At 37.3% G+C, this 20,491-nt stretch overlaps 1 protein-coding gene across 1 annotated transcript in view; it reads right to left on the reverse strand.

Annotated features, from left to right (window-relative positions):
- SBF2 (SET binding factor 2) overlaps nucleotides 1–20,491 on the reverse strand; it is a 494,333-nt gene that overhangs the window by 269,347 nt on the left and 204,495 nt on the right. The window contains 1 exon segment of the mRNA XM_078148119.1: nucleotides 20,152–20,257. Within this exon segment, the coding sequence (XP_078004245.1) occupies nucleotides 20,152–20,257 (106 nt within the window).

The following is a 20,491-nucleotide window of genomic DNA, read 5'->3' on the forward strand; positions in this document are numbered from 1 at the left end:
AAGAGAGGTTAAATAACTTGCCGAAAGTCACACAACAAGTCAGCATAATACTACAATCCGATGCCATAAAAATCAGAGAATTCTTAAGAGTGATTTGTGACCATGTTAAGCCCACCCTACCATATTATTCACTTGGCACGTTCTTTGTTCTTTTTTTAATATGAATTTATTTATTTGTAGTTCTCAACATTCATTTCCACAAGTTTTTGAGTTCCAAATTTTCACCCTGTCTCACCCTCCCCCCACCCCAAGATGGCATGCATTCTGAATATCCCTTCCCCTAGTCTGTCCTCTTTTCCTCCTCTCCCCCCTTCTGTTATCCCCTACCCCTTCTACCTTCCTGTAGGGCAGGACAGACTTCTGTACCCCATTTCCTGTATTTCTTATTTCCCGATAGCATGTGAAAACTTTTTTTTAAACATATGTTTTTAAAACTTTAGGTTTCAAATTTTCTCTCTCCTCCCTCCCACCCACCCTCATTGAAAAGGCAAGCAACTCAATATAGGTTGTACGTGTGCAGTTATGCAAAACACTTCCATAGTAGACATGTTGTGAAAAACTAACTCTATTTCCCTTAATCCTATCCTGCCCTACCATTTATTCTATTCTTTCTTTTGACCCTGTTCCTCCTCAGAAGTATTGACTTCTGATTATACCCTTTTCCAATCTGCCCTCTCTATCATCCCCCTGTTCTCTTGTCCCCTTCTTCCCCTATTTTCTTGTACAGTAAGACAAATTTCCATACCCAATTGAATGTGTATGTTATTCCCTCCTTAAGCCAAATCCTACGAGAATAAGATTTACTCATTCCCTCTCACCTTCCCCTGTTTCCCCTCCACTGTAAGAGACTTTTCTTTTCTGGTTTTTTTTTTGAGATAATTTACCCCATTCTACCTCTCCCTTTCTTCTTCTCTGAGTATAATCCTCCCTCACCCCTTAATTTTATTCTCCAGATATGACCCCTTAATCTTCAACTCACCCTGTGCCCTGTGTCTGTCTATCTATCTATATACATACATACATACATACATATATATATAATACATATAATATAATATAATATAATATATATATATAATATAATATAATATAAATATAATTTTTTCCCTCCAACTACCCTAATAATGACAAAGATCTCATGAGTTATAAATATCATCTTTCCATGCAGGAATGTAAACAGGTCAACCTTAATAAGTCTCTTACGATTTCTCTTTCCTGTTTACCTCTTCATGTTCCACTTGAGTCCTGTATTTGAAAGTCAAATTTTCTATTCAGCTCTGGTCTTTTCATCAGGAATGCTTGAAAGTCCTCTATTTCACTAAATGACCATTTTTTCCCCTGAAGGATTATATTCAGTTTTGCTGGGTAGGTGATTCTTGGTTGTAATCCTATCTCCTTTGCACTCCGGAATATTATATTCCATGCCCTGCGGTCTTTTAATGTAGCAGCCGCTAAATCTTGTGTTCTCCTGATTGTGTTTCCACAGTACTTGAATTGTTTCCTTCTGGCAGCTTGTAATATTTTCTTCTTGACCTGGGAACTCTGGAATTTGGCTATTATATTCCTAGGAGTTTTCCTTTGGGGATCTCTTTCAGGAGGAGATCAGTGGATTCTTTCAATTTCTATTTTGCCCTCTGGTTCTACTATATCAGGGCAGTTTTCCTTGATAATTTCTTGAAAGATGATGTCTAGGCTCTTTTTTTGATCATGGCTTTCAGACAGTCCAATAATTTTGAAACTCTCTCTCCTGGATCTATTTTCCAGGTCAGTTGTTTTTCCAATGAGATATTTCACATTGTTTTCTAATTTTTCATTCTTTTGGATTTGTTTTACAGTGTCTTGATTTCTCATAAAGTCACTGTCTTCCAATTTTATTCTAATTTTTAAGGAAGTATTTTCTTCAGTAGTCTTTTGGACTTCCTTTTCCATTTGGCCAATTTTTATTTTTAGGACATTTTTCTCCTCATTGGCTTTTTGGACCTCTTTTGCCATTTGGGTTAGGCTATTTTTTAAGGTGTTATTTTCTTCAGTATTTTTTTGGGTCTCCTTTAGCAAGCTGTTGACTTGTTTTTCATGATTTTCTTGCATCACTCTCATTTCTCTTTCCAGTTTTTCCTCTGATTCCCTTACTTGCTTCTCAAAATCCCTTTTGAGCTCTTCCAAGGCCTGGGACAGATTCATATTTTTCTTGAAGGCTTTGGATGTAGGAGCTTTGACTTTGTTGTCTTCTTCTGGTTCTATATTTTGATCTTCTTTGTCACCAAAGTAAGATCAAATAGTCTGACTCTTTTTGCGCTGCTTGCTCATGATCCCGGCCAATTACTTGAGTTTTAAACTCTTTGTTAAGGTAAGAGTCTGCTTCCAGTGTGGAGAATGTACTGTCCCAAGCTTCAGGGGTTTGTACAGCTGTTTTCAGAGATACTTGTAGGGACCTGTAAATTTTCAGTTCTTCCAAGGCGGTATGATAAGGTGAGAAGTGTTTATTCCTTTCCTGGCCTGTGACCACAAGTATTCCTTTCTGTCCTGTAACTGTGATGAGGGGTTCCTGTCCACAGCCACTACAAGCTCCACCACGCCAGCATTCCTCCTCACCCCAGCTCCGCCACCCAGAACTGTGACCCAGATCCAAACACAGGCAAAGCAAGAGATTCCTTCCTCAGCACTGGCAAAGAGATCCCTGCAGTCCCTCTCTGATCAGCCATTGGATTCCCCCTCAGTCTGTGGGCCGGAAACTCGGAAAGCAGCTGCTGCCCCCCCCCCAACGCTCTTGGGGAATGAAGCTGAGACCCTGCCTTCCTTTCTCAGCACCGACAGAAACAGACTTTTCCCACTGACCTTCTAAGTTGTCTTTGGCATTAGAGGGTTGAGGAGTCTGGAAACCTCCACAGCTGCCCATGATTCACTCCTTTGAAGGCCTGCTCCAGGTTTGCTGTGGCCTGCGCTCCCACACCGTGCTGCGCTCCCAGCCCAGCGCGATACACCTTTCTGATCGATCATCCAGGGTGTCTTGGGCTGGAAATTTGTTTCACTCTGTCTTTTTGTGGGTTCTGCTGCTTCAGAATTTGTTTAGAGCCATTTTTAAGAGTATTTGGAGAGGTTTGGGGGACAGCTTAAGCAAGTCACTGCTTTCACTCTGCCATCTTGGCTCCGCCCCCGGCACGTTCTTTGTTCTAATGAAATTAGCCTGCTCACTCTTAATTCTGGTGACCCTTCCTTCTCATCTCCACCCCTTGGAAGGCTTCATTTCCTCCAAGGCTCAACTCAATGTTACCTGAGCAAGGCTTTTTTCTGATAGTTGCCTCTTCTGGTGACTCTGTGTAGTTCTCTCTATGCTTTCTAATACTGACTTATAAACATGCTGTATTTCCTCAGTAGAATGGAAGCTCCTTTAGGTAGTTAGGTGGCACAATGGATAGAGAGTAGGGCCAGGAGTCAAGAAGACCTGAGTTCCAATCTAGCCTCAGACACTTCCTAGCTGTAGAACCCTAAGCAAGTCACTTAAGCTCTGTTTGCCTCAGTTTCCTCACCTATAAAATAAGGACAATAATAACACCTGCCTCTCAGGGTTGCCATGAAGATCATCCAAGATATTCATAAAGCACTTAAAACAGTGCCTAGCACATAATAAGTGTTACTTAAATGTTACCTATTAGAATTATTTTTATTAAGGATAAAAACTTTTATTTCTGTCTTTGTATTTCTTGTGCCTAGCACACAGTAAGTGCTGTATAAATGTTTATTTTTTTCATTAGATCATTAGATTTCATTAGATCTTCATTTTTTTCATTTGATCTTATTAGATCTCATTTGATCATTAGACGTCAATAGTCCAAACCTCTCATTTTATAGACTGGGGAACTCAGACTTGCCTAAGGCTTCACAAGTCATAAGCACCAGAAGTAGGAATTAAGGCCAGGTCCTCCATCTGACTCGCTCTTCCTATACTGCTTCCCCAGAGTGCTGAATTTGTAATATGAAGACTCAGATATCAAGTATAACTCCACTTAGCTACTACTTGTGTGACAATAGGAATATCACAATTGAAATGAATAATTTCTAGTTAAACACTAAAAGAAATGTGATTCTCCTCAATAATTGGCTATTTAGTCTCAACTTCATCACCTTCAGCAATGGGAAGTTGTTTGCATGGAAAAGTCAAGTCAAGATTTCTTTGCAGGCTCATTTATTTTGAATCTTATCTGCACCAGCTCTAGCTAAAACTCTTGATATACTCTCAGTAGGAGCCAGAGAAATTACTCATATCTGTTAGTCCACTATAGAGAAATGGGACACACATCTTCCACTAAAGTTTTCACTAAAAATTCTTTAATTGGAATTTAGATTGATCAGTATCAATTTAAAAGGGGGACTATACTAAAAGGAGAAAAGAAAAAGAAATTAGAGGCAGGGGAGGTGGCAAGAAGGAAGACAAACCTAATGCAACGATAAATCTTTCTCATCATTCAATTTAAAAAATACCTAATTCATAGTTTAAAACTAGTTTAAACCAAGATGCAAAATATAGGTTACTTTAGAACAGTCTTCCCACTTTTTTTTGATGTCAGCTCTTTGCCCTGAAGAAATAAAATGAAACATAACAAAGACAAAGCACCCACTCAAAAGTGAGAAAAGGTATGGTGTATAATGGAAATGACAAACTTGAACTATTTGAACAAATAACTGAATATTTTAAAAATGGGAAACAGACAACAAAAACAACATCAACAATGACTGTAATAATTCATTTAGAAGTTTAACCTATATAAATAATCTCAATAAAGGGACCAAATGAGCCTGTAAAATGTCTGTCAACAAATGTCTGAGTTTCTTCCAGAGGGAATTGGATGCAAACTGGGTTAAACATAAACTCATTTGTAAAATCTTACAATTATGAGAAGTATTGTTTCATAAACTAAAGAAAAGCTATGAGGGGTAAAATAAATTTTTTAAAATAGCTTGCTAAGAATCCAGCATAAAAGTCATCCAAAGGGCCTTAAGAGGAAAAACAAAAGAAGAAAAACAAAATAAAAATAGAAATGATCTAGAACAAAAATATTTAAATAATCTGGATTCTCCAAGAAAAGTGGTAGAACGACAACACTCAGACTCTAACACTCTCAATGTGCTTACAGAGATTTAAACTTTGTTTGAACTTCAAAGTTTCTACAAAGCTTTGTTTTGTTTTGTTTTTATTCAAGAACATGTCTTTTGTTTCATCAAAGGTCCATTTTCTCCCTGCAGCATTATAATCAGTTTTGCCTGGTAAGTCATTCTTGAGCTCTCTACTCTCGTAGAGTGGTGGCTGCTAGACCATGTGTAACTCTGATCCTGGCTTGCTTTCTCACTGTTGACAGTATTTTCTTTTAATCTGTAAACTCTGGATTTTGGCTATGATATTCAAGAGAGTTTTCATTTTAAGATTATTTTTCAGGAAGGGATCAGTTGATTCTGTTTCTGCTCTGCCAACTGGTTCTGAGAGATCTGGGCAGTTGGTGTTTTGTTTTAAGATTTCTTATAATAGGAGGCTATCTAGGCTCTTTTTTTGTTTAAACTTTTTTGGTCATGGCATTCAGATAGTCCAATGATTCCTAGTTTTTTGTTTTTTTTTCCTCTTTAATCTGCTATCCAGGTCAGCTGTTTTTGCTATAAGACACTTTCTGTTCTTTTAAAAAGTCTTTTGACTTTGTTTAATATTTCTTGTTACCTCATGGAATCATTAGTTTCTATTTCATCCACCCTAATTTTCAGGAAGTTTTGTTGCTTGGGAAAGATTTTGTGCTTCTTATACTAGGCTGTTAATTCCCTTTGCAATTCTTTCTTTCAAGCTTTTATTTCTTTTCCAATTTTTTCCTCACACTTTCTCATGCCATTTATAAAAACATTTTTTAACTCTTTAAAAAAGAATTCTTGTTTCATTTCTTCTAGGAATTCTAGTTGAGTTTGTATGCAACCTGCATTTTTTTTTCTCTAAGTCTTTGCTTATATATGTTTTGGAGTCATTCTGTGTTTTTGTCTTGAGCTGCTCCATCATCATACTGGCTCTTTATGGTGGGATTCTTATTTTCCTTTGTTCATTCTTCCAGCCTACTTCCTGACTCTGGACCTTGAAGTTAGGGCTGGGGTGTGTGGCACTACAGAACAAAAGGTCTGAGGTGGTTCTGTTGATGGCTTCTTGGAGTACTGAGTGTTACGTCATTCCAGGACTTCAGGGCAGTCTGGGGACCTGTAAGCTTTCAGTGCTCTGAAATGGTCTGATCCAAGGCAGAGTCTGATTGCTACTCCCTTTAGCCCCACCCCAGTCTGAGCTCTGAGTTCCTGACATAGGTTTCTGTCCGAGCAACAGCAGATTACTGCTGGACTCATCCCCTAACAGCTAGCTGGAAAGCTCTGTTTGTTCAGAGTGGCAGAAATTATAGGCTCCCCTTTGGTCTAGGATTTCTGCCCTGGTTATTCTTCTGCAGGCTAGGCTAGATGCTGAAAATGAGACCTTGTACCTGGGATCTGAGTCATATCTCTGTTGCTGACTTCTAAACTTCCTCCTTTCTTGAAACACTATCAAGGACTGCCCTACTCAAGGATTCCATGCCTGTGCAGAGGTCCTCTTTTTCTTACTCTTTGGATCTGTGATCCAGAACTAGACAGTGGGCAACAAAATTGCCAGTTTACACCTATCCCTACTGTACTGCCATAGCACGGCTTGGGTATGGGTCTAGACCTCTTCTTGGTCCAGTGAACAGATTCTCCCAGGGTGCTGGGGGAGTTACATACATTGTGCTCCAGGACCAGCCCCAACCCTGGTGTCTATAGACCTCCATCTATCTCCCCATTCTGAACCAAGCTGGACAAATGACTCACTTTGATTTTTTCTAGATTTCCCCATCAAGATTTATTCTGGTCCATTTCCTAGATCTGTTTGGAAGAGTTTTTGGAGGGCAGCTAATTCTACTGCTTCCTATGACTTTTGTATCTTGGCTCTACCTCTGATACTATACAATTATAAAGACAGTGAAGGATCAACATACAAGCTATCTAAAGGAGAAAACAGCAAAGGTATGGGAAAAAAATATTGGACCTTATTAAAAATGTATCAATAACTACCAACTTTCCAGCTATACAAAATCTTCATGGTAACCATCTCTACATAAACTGAGGGTCTCCTTGCTGAGAGTATTAGTTGGGAATAAGCAGGCTCTCACAAAGTGATATTCAACAATAGATTACATCTTTATATATCTTTAACACTTAACTGGAAGATTTAGAGAATTGAAAGATACAGAGAATGTAAGATTTCACTGTACTTATTGTTTCTTGATAATTAAGAAAAGCACTGGATTTGGTAGAACCAAGTAATAACTCATAAGCTCTCTTATAATGTCTTCAATCCACATATCAAGACTATTTAAGATTCTTTGGAGTACTTAATAATATAAATAATCACATTCAATGACCATCTGGCAATAAACACCAGGCAGGGATAAAACAGGAAGAAGTATGTGCACTGAAGGCATCTGCCATTTGATGGAGATTGTCCAAGTCCAGTTGGACCTGCGAATGGTGAGGTCCCCCAAAATACTCTTGTTGGCAGATGTTACTGTGCTAATTACATAAAGTTCCCCAAAAGTTTGGTTTATCCATCCATATAGTAAAGACCAAGTGGATGAAGATGTTTATTGCTCAGAATTTAACTTGCATTTGCATAGACATTCTGTCGTTTGTCTACCAGCATTTATATCTGGGACAGAAAATCCAGGTGGACAGTGAGCTGTGCCTGAAATTGAACAGGGGATGAGACTAGCATGGATTGCATTTGGAAAACTGCAAAGCTCTTTTACTGATCTAACACATCCTATAAAAACAAAAGTCTACCTTTTTAATACTGGCATTTTATTATTGTTACCATTTGGCAGTGAGCTATGGAACACCATTGCCTTAAAAGAGTTAGAGTATCAGTTGTCTTTTGAAAAGGACCAACCACATCATGGAGTGATGTCTTGACTTCCATGTGAATTAGATTTAAGACGGGCAGAGTCACACAAAGTCATCAGTCTCATTCTCCCCTCCAAAATCACTGAAGTACAGTGGCAAGACAAAAGTCTGTTGATGGTCTGGGATGCAGTGGATGACTTTGGCATCTTCAATGTCTGACCAAGTTCTAAGGCCCGCATAGTGCCTGCTCCAGCTGCCTTCATGGCCATTAGAACAAATTGTTCTCATTCACCCATTCTGCCAGAGGGAAATCTTCACATGCTTGAGGTATTCATAGTCCTAATTCACTGATGGGTCTAAGAGTGGTCCGTTACTCTCAACCTGGTTTAACCCATCTGACAAGATGATTTTACTAGGGTATTGCCGCTGCACATGCTACAGCTTCTTGGAGCCACAGGCAAGAGTTGGGTGACTGGTTGTACACAAAAGGTAGACAAGGAGACACAAAAAGGGCTCAGCAAGCCCTCACACCAGGGATACTCGTCCTCCCTTGACATCTCATACACCCCACTAGAGTATCACGTAGAAGGCAAAGAAAAGGTGTATGGTAGGCATGAGCAAGATGTAATATATGATCCACTAGGGAACTCTGAAAAGGAAAAAGAATAGAAGTAAAGAATTGTGTGACAGGAATAGAAAATAGGCTCGTCATGTGACAAGAATGAGGTATGACAGTTATAAATTAGAGTTCTTCACTAGTACCTTTGCAATGTTGGGGAAAAGGCCTCCCTCATACCAGAGAGATCTCCTATGGAGAACTTTTGGAAGGATGTGAGTAAGAGGAGTCCAGGATAGTCTGGCATGAATGGGTAGAAAATGCATCACTGGAGGGAACTTTCAAACTGGTGAAATGACAGATCCTTTTGAGCAACCAACTTCTTTCAAACAGCTCAAACTCTTAATAATTCACTTTCAGAGCTTAATTAATTTTACAGGATGTGGTCTAAGCTCTTTTCAAACTAAACACTACTATTGACCTTAGTTAGATAGGCTAGTTGACTTTTATTTCCAGAAATTACCATCAATGAGGTATATAAGGACGAAGGTAAATTTTACAACCTGTCCAAGAACTTAGTCAATAACTATTTAGTAAGCACCTACTAGGTACCAGACATTCTGCTGCTAAGTGTTGGGAATACAAATTTGAAAAAGAAAGACAGTTTCTGCTCTCAAGTTGTTGGTCATCTTTTGACGTCTTGACTTGTCTGTGAATTGGATTTGAATGAGGCAGAGCTGCTCAAAGTCCTCAGCCTCTATTTCTCCTCCTGAGTCATCAAGAGTACAGTGGCAAGACAAAGGTCAAGATGACAGGCAAGGACAAACAGGTTTTAAAAAAGCTACCTGACTAAGTCTTCAAACCCAAATCATTCTGGTTTCATTGAATGGACAATAATAAGCCTGGCCCAAGCAACTATGGCCCATACTGTAGGTTTTGATGGCTTAAAATGAGATACCAATTGTTTTCAGTTCTGGCCAGAAACTCTGAGGGTCTTCCTCTCCCAGACTGATATCACTGGGATGGTAAATTGGGTCGTCTTTTGTCTCAATTCTTACCTAGCCCTTAGTCATTGAACGGGTATGGCCTCCATCAAACTGAGACCTGGGAAAGACCTTAATTTAGAAAGGGTAAGGTTGTCCACTGCATCCTGGGCCATTGCCAGTCATTTTGACCTTTGTATTGCCACTGCACTCTAATGGCACTGGAGGAGAGAGCGAGGCTGGAGGTTGATGACTGATGACTTTTCAGCAGCTCTGCCTCACTCAAATCCAATTCATGAGCAAGTAAAGCCATCACACTCATGATGTCATTGGTCTTCTTCAAGAACAAAGGATGAACAACATCAACAACAAGGGTTCTGCATGAAGCCTTTATACAGAAAGGACTTCCAGAGCAGGTGATGTGAGCTAAGGTTTATCACACATATGTCTTACATATGTGCCTCACTATTATTACTGTCTAAGTTTAAGCCTACTCCTTCCATGGATGCTGTGTACATTTGTGGAAGGAGTGAACCAGGTGCTTAGAAGATATTGTAGTTTTGATATATCACAAGCCAGCATAAGAAATTAAATGGGAATTTTTTCAGAACTTTGCAGAAGTCACAGATGACACACAAAAAGTTTAGAAACTCAGAAATGCATAAACCATATACAGAATATTGTATAATATCAATATATTTTATCTCTTAGTATCATAATAATTCAGACTTCCTCTCTGGTATGAAGAGAGGGACAAGAGTTTTTATGCGAATTTTCCAGATTTGCAGTGTGCTGCACCCCTAATCCCCTAATGTTCAAGGGGTAACCGTAGTAATAGCTGGCCTCTGTGGACCCAATTTGTCAAATTGAACAGAAGTTGGCAAATGCTGCTGTTATTTCTCCTCCTCCTCCTCTTTTTTATTTCTTCGATGGAACAATTTACTTTGTCTTGTGCAGTTTCCATTTTTGATTTCTTGAAAAACAGCTCTGCTCTCAAGCAGCTTAAAGTCTAATGAGGAAAGACAACACACAAAAGGAAGCTGAAAAGGGGGAAAGGGAATGCATATATCCAGTAGAGGGGCACATGATGAGGTGGGAAAGGACGAGATGGCTGGCCTGGTTTCCCTCCTTAAATAAAGTTTCTGGGAGAAACTCTCCACTCTCTAATCAGAGGGAAGGGCCCAGAGGCAGAAGGTACTGTTGAAATGTAAGACCTAATGATGTCCCCCTATTAACAGTACACTATGATCTGAATAATCCTGATTTTTGATTTTACCACCACCACCTATCTCCTCATAGCTTGCTTTCTTCTCCTTCAATACGCTCATCATACTTCTGGTAATCCAAGCTCCAAATGCTAAGCCATCATTTGTGTCTCCTGTGCCCTATCAGTCAAGAAATCCAATCAATTCTTATTTCATAATACTTTAAGGTGAGTATATCCAGGAGCTTCAAGAACAGCAGTTGGTTTTAGTCGTTTAGTACAAAATGATTCATAACACTAAAAGTCTTTCCTTTCACAATAATCAAGTTCTTCCACTAGTGAATGGTTTTTTTTTTGGCATAAAGGAAAGTGTACTTTATCTTTACCAGACCAGATTAGGGGTTAAAATGAAAGTGCAACAATCAATAACTGGCTGCTTGCCACTGGTTGAGCCAGATTTCAGTAGGTGGTTAAGAATGTTAGGAGGATGGCAGCAGTCCAAACCCTTATCAGAAAAACTTGATACAAAAATTTTCCCATTTCATTCAATTCTTATCTTTGGTGCACTCATTTTGCTTGTGCAGAAATTTTTTAGTTTCATGTAATCAAAGTTATATATTTTAAATTTCATAATTGCTTCTATCCTTTGTTTAAGAATACATCTCCTACCTATAACTGTGAAAGTTTTATGATCTGTTTCTTCTAATTTTTTTAAAGTACAATCTTCAATATTAGCTATATATCCATTTAAACTATGTTGTGGAATATGACATAACATATTGGTCTAGGCCCAATTTTTGCCACATAGCAATCCAATTTTTTGAGGGTTTTTTTTTAATCCAAAAGGAAAGTTCTTACCTAAGTAATCTGTTTCTGGTTTATCAAACAATGGATTACTGACTTCCATTGTTTCTGATTCTCTCTTGTCAAATCTGTTCCATTGACCTATGTCTCTATTTTTTAACCAATACTAGATGGTTTGATGACTTCTGCACTTTACAATATAGCTTGAGATATGGAAGTGCTACTGCCCCTATTTATTTTCATAATTTCCCTTGACACTCTATATCCTGTTTTTAAAAATTAATTTTGTTAATATTTTTCAAGTTCTGTAAAGTATCTCTTTGATAATTTGATTAATATGGCATTTAAAGTATAAATTAGTTTTGTTAGTATTGTTATTTTTATCATATAGTTATGGTTCAGCCATGAGCACTGAATACTCCTCTAGGTATTCAAGTTGTTCTTTATTTGTTTAAGGAACGAATATTTTATAATTGAATGCATACATCTATTTTTTATACTTTGGTAGATTGATCCCCAAGTTAAGTATTTTGTAGTTATTTGGAATGAGATTTTCCTTTCTATTATTACCTCTTGGATTTTCTTGTTATATTTCCTTCTATCATTAATATCTTCCCTTCAGAGCAGACAAATAGTTTCCAAAGATAATGAGCCCAATACAGAGCTCATGGCAAGGAGCACCTTGCAAAGAAGTACCACACCACCAACTGCAAACCCAGTTCCTACATGTCTCTTAACTTTCACAGAAATGAAAGTCGCACATTCTCGTGGAAAGTCTCTGCTGGCCTGGCACACATACAGAATTGATGTAATGGACAATGACAGGACTTTGTAAGGAAGAATATTAAAGTGGTAAAAGATGGGTCAATTAGCTTCATTCTACCGGGGCTTCTCATCGGAGGAGACAAGACCCACTGGAACATCAGTCATTCTTACCTTAGGGGCCACAGACCCCTAAGGGAACCATGGGTAAATTTCAAGGTGTCCTTGGACCTTTTAAATATTTGGACTTTCAGCTTTTATAAGTGTATTTCAACATAATTAGTTTTATTTATGATCCTAAATATTTTATTTTATGCATTTAAAAACATTATTCTGAGGATGAGGTCCATAGGCTACACCAGAATAGCAAAGGGGTTCAAAAAAAGGTGAAGAACCCCAGCATTAAGGAATATCTCAAGGTTATAATCATAAGGAATGTGTAGCACTCCTTACTAGTAGTTATTGAGACTTCGAAAGCATTTCAACAAAGAAACAGACATACCAAGAATGCAAAAAGCCATAGGTCTTTTATTATGGCCCACACTGAATTGATTTTTTGTTAACTGTATTCTCATTTGATCTTTTATTTTAAAATACATTATTGTCGTAACAATCACAATCACAGAAAAATCTGTTTGGAGATATTCAGAGTGTGGTTTTAGAGAAAAGGAGGGAGGGAGACACTCCATTATACTGCACCAATACCAATCCTCTCTCCCCAGCTCTATCAGTCTCCATTTCCTCCTTCCAACCCTGACTCATCATTGCCTGATCAACCTTTATTTCTTACCCTCAAGAATTTCCTCATTTCTTTAAATCTTGTTTACCTGCTGCTTGTACCCTTATGTTTTTTTTTCTAATAAAGATAAGCTGCTTTTCATACGCATGTATATATCCTCCCTGTTGGTTTATCACCTCATACATACGCTCTTTAACTGAGTTTTCTTCTTCTTGATATCTCTGATCATTTACTATAGTATAATCTCCTATTGCTCCCTTTCTGACTCTCTCCCCTTTGACGGTAGTTTTTCTGAGAGTGGGCCTCAAAACTATCTCAGCCTCCTCCCACTCTGGGGAATTTACATTTTACTGGCCTTGGTCTCTGCCTGAAGTAATATTTGGTGGGACCAAACTGGTCATAGCTGGATACCAGTCCTTTTTCCTAATGACCTATGAAGGGCCCCCACATATGTTAGCATCCTGCTTCCTTCATCCTCAGGCTGAGCTCTGCTGCAACAATAGAACACTGCCATGCTGCTATGCCAGCCAGAGAAAGCTTCTGCCTCAAGGTTTTTCTGAGGTTCAGGGAGAAGGAGTCGGGGTTGGCATGGGGGTAGGGTTGAGTTCTATTTCAAGCCTGTGGATCAGCTTGTGCAGGTCTGCCAGGTTGTGGTTGCTGGTGGGGCAAAAGATGAAAGGGTGCTAAGTGAGTATGTTATGGATTTGGGATTTTCTTTTTTTGCTGTTTACTGAGTTTTTGCCTCATTAGGGTTTTTGGAGTCTTAAACTATAGAAATAGTTGAAACTGCTTTAACTCTTAAACATGATTCCTATTTTGGAAAGGTATGAGAGGTTAGCAGATCAAAGAAAGTATCTACTCCTTCATATTGTTGGTCACATACCTAGAAAACCTGGCCCTTTTTTTTGGGGGGGGGGGTGTTATTTTCAATAGATTTGGGGTTTTTCAAAGAGTTTTATAATTTCCTTAAGGCAATCCATCCCATGCTTCCCCTATTGTTTAATTCTGTGCCCAACTTGCCCATCTGTATTGATTATTTCAGAGATACATACTGATGGACCAACTCCATGGGTTATCCTTTCAAATGATTGTCATACTTTGGGTAAAATACATTCTTCATCCCCTTTATGTTTCCTGTGCAGAAGAAAAGACCTAAGACTTCTAAAAGATGACAAAAAGAGGAGAAAACTCTCATCCAAGAGGCTCTGCAAAAGACCAGACTTTGATGCAACCAACACAAAGTCATCTCAAACCAGGAAAAGAGGCCTTCACCATCCATGAAGAATTCTCTTGAACTTGAACCCTGTACTGGATCTCCACTGTAGTGGTGAAACTTTCATTGAGTATTATCAAGTCATATCACAACACACAGATCACAAAACAAAAGGGGAGAACAGAAGGTTGCATCTATCACAACTAGGGAGATGGAGACCAACCATTTATAATCCGACAAGTGACTGAAGAAATTGAAAAAAAAACTGAACAATTATTATTAAATAAATATAAAAACTAATTATCTAAAATTTAAAACTGTTTGCATGAACAAAACCAATGCATCTGAGAAAAGAGAAAATATCAAGTATGAAAAACAATCTTTACACCAAATATTGCTGACAAAATTCTGACTTCCAAAATCTATAAATAATTGATACAATTATCTAAAACTAGGAGCCATTCTCTAATTTATAATTGTTCAAAGGACAGGAGCAATTTTCAAAAGAAAAAGTGCAAAATATTACTTTGAAATGCATGAAAATACCCCAAATTAGTAAAAAGAGAATTGCAAAGTAAAACAAGTGAGATATCTTCTCACATACACCAAATTGGCAAAGATGATGAAATACACTAATGCTGTGTTGCTGGAGCTATGAATTGGTGTGCAAGGTGACAGAGTATATTAAAATGTTGGCCCTGGAGCTAGAAAGACCTGAATTCAAATTAAGCCTCAGACAGTTGCTAACTGTGTGACCCTGGCAAGTGACTTAACCTCTAAATGTAAATGGCAATATATATAATAACATTTACCTCCAGGGCTGTTGTGATGATGAAATGAGATAATAATTGCAAAGCACTTAGCACAGTGCCTGGCAGATAATAGATACTATATAAATGCTAGTTGTTATTATTATTATTATTGTTATTATTTAAAACAATTCACAATTATGTGTAAAAATGTAAAAGACTATTCAAACAGTGACAGAAAGAAAAGTCCTATGTAAACCAAAAAATTTATAGTAGCACTTTTTATGATAGCTAAAAACTGTACACAAATATCCATCAATTGAAAACACAGGGAACAATATGAGGAATTCAGAGACGCATAGGGAAACTGAGCTGATATAGAATGAACAAATCAAATTAAGGAAAATCATATACACAATGAATACAATAATGTAAATAAAGTCAATAGAAGTCTGAAAAATTGGAATGTCCAATGTTAATTCCATATGTATAAAGCTGAAAATTTTTCTTCTTCTCTACTGGGTAGTGCTGCCCTAAAGATACAGAATGTTCTATACAATACATTGTCAGTACCAGTGGTTTTATCTGATTGGTTAAACTTAATTGTTTTTGTTTGCTTGCAGGTAAGGGTAGTGGGCATAAGAGTGTTTAGTGGAAAATAATTATCATGCAAAAATGCATTAAAAAGTTCTAATTTTTAAACTGCAAGAAAAAAGAAGTTTAAATTTTCTTAATAAAATAATTTAATTTCAAAATTGTTTTAAATAAAACAATTTAAAATCATTGTAATTCAGGATAAATATTTTTAAAACTTACTATTATTAATAAAAATATTTTAGGCAACATAGTTTTATTTTCTTCCATGATATTCTTAGTAAATCAAGGCAATATTTTGTTGTTTCATTGATTTAATATTAGTCAGAGAATTAAAACAATTTAATTTTTGGAAGCATTTCATTTTCTTTATGGCTAAAGACTATGATAAATTTTCTGTTTAAAAAAATAGATTCCTGTGCAATTTTAAACAAACATTTTTTCCAACTTGTAAATGCATATGAGCCACTACATAAGCTTGAAAATAAAACTACAAATGTTTGTATTTCACTGCCACTTGCTGCTAATTATCAATAATAACTTTAAATGTCCTTGAAAATATAAATAGAGATCTAAATAATTGGAAAAACATCAGTTGCTCATGGGTAGGCTGAGGTAATATAATAAAAATGACAATCCTACCTAAGCTAATTTACTTATTCAGTGCCATACCAATCAAACTACCAAGAAATTATTTTATAGAGTTAGAAAAAATAATAACGAGATTCATTTGGAAAAACAAAAGGTCCAGAATATCAAAGGAACTAATGAAAAGAAATGCAGGGGAAAGTGGCCTAGCAATTCCAGATCTTCAATTGTATTATAATGCAGCAATCATCAAAACTGCTTGGTACTGGCTAAGAAATAGGGAGGTGGATCAGTGGAATAGGTTAAATATGCAGACACAGTAGTCAGTGACTACAGTAATCTATTATTTCATAAATCCAAAGACCTCAGATTCTGGGATAAGAACCACTCTTTGAAAAAAACTGCTGGGAAAACTGGAAAAGAGTATGGAAGCAACTAGGCATAGACCCAAATCTTATACCATATACCAAAATAAAGTCAAAATGGGTTCATGATTTAGATATAAAGGCTGATACCATATGTAAACTGGGAGAACAAGGAATAGTTTACCTATCAGATCTATGGAGAACAGAAGAATTCATGACCAAACAAGAGATAGAGAACATTATGAAAAGCAGAATGGATAATTGTGATTACATTAAACCGAAAAGTTTTTGCACAAACAAAGCCAATGCAACTAGGATTAGAAGGAAGGTAGAAAATTGGGAAAGAATTTTTACAACCAGTCTTTCTGATGAAGGCCTCATTTCTAAAATATATAGAGAATTAAGGCAAATTTGTAAGAACACAAGCCATTCCCCAATTGATAAATGGTCAAAGGATATGAACAGACAGTTCTCAGATGAAGAAATTAAAGCCATCTATAGTCATATGAAAAAATGCTCTAAATCGTTATTGATTAGAGAAATGCAAATCAAAACAACTCTGAGGTACCACATCACACCTATCAGATTGGCCAACATGACAAAACAGGAAAATGATAAATGTTGGAGAAGATGTGGGAAAATTGGAACACTAATACATTGTTGGTGGAGTTGTGAAATGATCCAACCATTTTGGAGAACAATTTGGAACTATGCCCAAAGGGCTACAAAAATGTGCATACCCTTTGATCCAGCAATAGCACTTCTAGGGCTATATCCCAAAGAGATCAAACAAATGGGAAAAGGACCCACATGTACAAAAATATTCATAGCAGCTCTTTTCGTGGTGGCAAAGAATTGGAAATTGAGAGGATGCCCATCAATTGGGGAATGGCTGAGCAAGTTGTGGTATATGAATGTAATGGAATACTATTGTGCTATAAGAAATGATGAACAGGCGGACTTCAGAAAAACCTGGAAAGACTTATATGGTCTGATGCTGAGTGAAGTGAGCAGAACCAGGAGGACTTTGTACACAATAATAGCCACGTTATGCGATGACTAATATTGTTAAACTGAACCGTTCTCAGCATTACAAGGATCTAAGACATCTCCAGAGGCCTCGGGGATGGAAAATGCTGTCCACATCCAAAGAAAGAACCATGGAAGTCGAATCGCTATCACTTATTTTTACCTTCTGTTGAGCTTTGTTTCATCTTTCTGATGGTTCCTCCTATTGGTTTTAATTTTTACTTACAACTTCACTAATGTGAAAATATGTTTAATAGGAATGTAAATGTAAATCCTATATCAGATTGTGTCCCGTCTTGGGGAGGGTGGGGGGGAGGAAGGGGGAGAAAAATTTTCAACTCAAAAGCATATGGAAGTGATTGTTGATAAATCAAAATGAATTAATAAAATTTTTTTAAAAAAAGAAAATATAAATAGATATAAATAGAACAAAACTGTTGGTCCTATGATCTTGTTGAGGCTCATATTTCCTTGACAATGCTAATATTTTGGTGGGCCAGAAGCCTCTACCAATTAATAAAAAAACAGAATTCACAAAGAGCATACTTTGACATTTGTGAAACTATTGAAGACAAGATCTACTCTGAGCATTTTCTTTCAAGTAAAGCATATTCAATTCTAAAGTAGCACATTGGGCTTTTCAAAGGAGAAATATGATCCAATGTGACAGCAAATGATGTTAAATGCTACCTATCTCCAAGAAGCTCAAAAACTGATTGTTTTTATTTCTTCTTCAACTCAGTGAACCAAGATTAAGACTTATGAGCAACACGTTTTGTAACTTCTACCCTTTATTTAAAGTTGTACTATTTGTGCTTTTGCCATTTGGGGCACATTTTAAAATGTTCCTACAAACTATCTATGGCTGTTGCAGAAGTAGAAGGCTGGTCAATGACAGAAAAATTAACACATGCATCAATTTTGATTTTCAGAGCCAAAATGTATCTCCTTTTCTTCAGTGTTGATAGAAACAGACTTTAAAATGATAAAGATGCTGTCTCTTTATAGCCTGAAGAAGCATATTTTTATTTGGTTCTACCCTGTTACTACTGACAACTTGAAATCAACAAATCATAGCCATTCAGTTGAAATGAACAGGTAGAAAAAGCCCAACGTCTCATCATCTTTTACCTGCACTACTGCACAAACCTTCTAGCTGGTCTCTCTCTCCTTATGCCAATCTATTTTTTAATTCTAGACTTCCTAAAACAATCATTTCACCCTGCTGAAGAACTTGTAATAACTTCCCACTGAGTAGAGAATAAAGATTAATCTATTATCTCTTATCTATTTAAAGATCTATTATCTTATCTATTAATCTAATAAAGATCCATTAGAATAAAATCTAAACAGTTCTGTCCTGGCATTCAAGGCTCTCCACAATATGACCATCTTCCCTTATCAATGAACCAACAAGCTTTTATTTATTAAGCACCTGCTATTTGCCAGGAAATGTGTTAGGTAAGGATACAAAATCCAAGATGAAACAGTCCTTGATGCTTACAATCACAGGAGATTCCATGCAGAGGCTTATATCACAGACCTGAAGCAGTGAAGGAACTCAAAGACCATCTTGTCCAATCCTATCCTTTTACACATGAGCAAACTGAGTTGGTAGGAATACTATGTATATGCAAAATAAATACAGGGTGACTGTGCAGAGGAGGCACTAATGGCATTGAAGGAGTAAGGCAGGAATGCCTTCCTGGAGCAGGTGGCACTTCGCCTGAGCTTTGATGGGAGTTGGGGATTCCAAAAGGTGGCAGTGAGGAGGGAGGACATTGGCAGGAGTGGGAACACGGTATGTGAGAAACAGCAAGGGATGGTTGGCTGTATAGGAGTGTGGGGAAGATTGGGGGTGCAGCTTGGGGCCAGGTTGTGAAGAGTTTTTAATGCTCACTAGAGGAGCATATATTCTATCTGAGAGGCAACAGCATCTCTCTTTACCATTTCTTGCCAACATGTGAGTTAGCTCAGCCATTCACACAACTCTGACTGTGTTCCTCATCTGTCCAGTTCTAGTTCCTTTCCTTAAACATTCCCTTGAATGCCTACACAACAGTGTCTCAAGAAGAAAGACTTGAGGGGAAAAGTAGAGTGCAAAACTATAGTACAAACTGAGGAATTAGGACTGTAGGCTAGACTGTGTGCTACCTGTAAGAAATCAAGTTCTGGCTATTCTAAGAAACTTTGCCAGAACTGGGATAGGCTGTGGGACAACGCAGGGCTGTGTAGGCACTTTGTTTGGTAGGTAGCTCTAATTGTTAGAAACATGAGGGGTTATGGCACGTAGTAGCTTTCAGAAGCTTGTTGACTTAGTTTCTGAGGAAAGGGAAAAATAAAGTTTCCTGCTTCCTGTGCATTTTTAAGGACATATCATATCACAATAAAAATTAGAATACATTTAGCCTAATTTGCTTTCTGACTAAATGACAAAAGTAACATACTACAAAATTAGGCCCCAACAAAAGTTTGAAAGGAAGAAAGCAGATAAAACTAGGACTAAAATATATTTAAAAGAAAAAAAAAATCTATATAGTAAAAGCTTTCTTGGATTCATGACAGGTGACCTGACCTAAAAGGAAAAGTTTCTCATCATCTTCCTTAAGAGACCATTATGGAACCCAGAATAAACATACCTAATTGTTGAAACAGGAGAGCCACACTGGTGCCTGTGACAGGAAGACTATCATGTAAAGGAGTCTGTATCAGCTGTCTGTCTCCTGCTCCCAAGGAAAACAGCTTCTGTAGAAAAAAAAAATTACTCCTTTTATCTAGAGTAAACAGAAGAAAATATCTGCAAACACATAGTCTGTCATACTTAGGGTTTCACATTTCGACTTTAAGAATATAGTTTTACTGTTGCACACAAGGAAATTTCAACTTTCAGAATTTTAGTCTAAGCTGTTCTGCATAAACTAAAGTAACTCCCTAGACAGGAATGGGGAATAGACCCCTGGAGCTGCTCTGCCTTATGCT

This window comes from Phascolarctos cinereus, unplaced genomic scaffold (genome assembly GCF_003287225.1).
Source record: "Phascolarctos cinereus isolate Bilbo 61053 unplaced genomic scaffold, phaCin_HiC Scaffold_9;HRSCAF=440, whole genome shotgun sequence".
In the NCBI taxonomy this organism is placed as follows: domain Eukaryota; kingdom Metazoa; phylum Chordata; class Mammalia; order Diprotodontia; family Phascolarctidae; genus Phascolarctos; species Phascolarctos cinereus.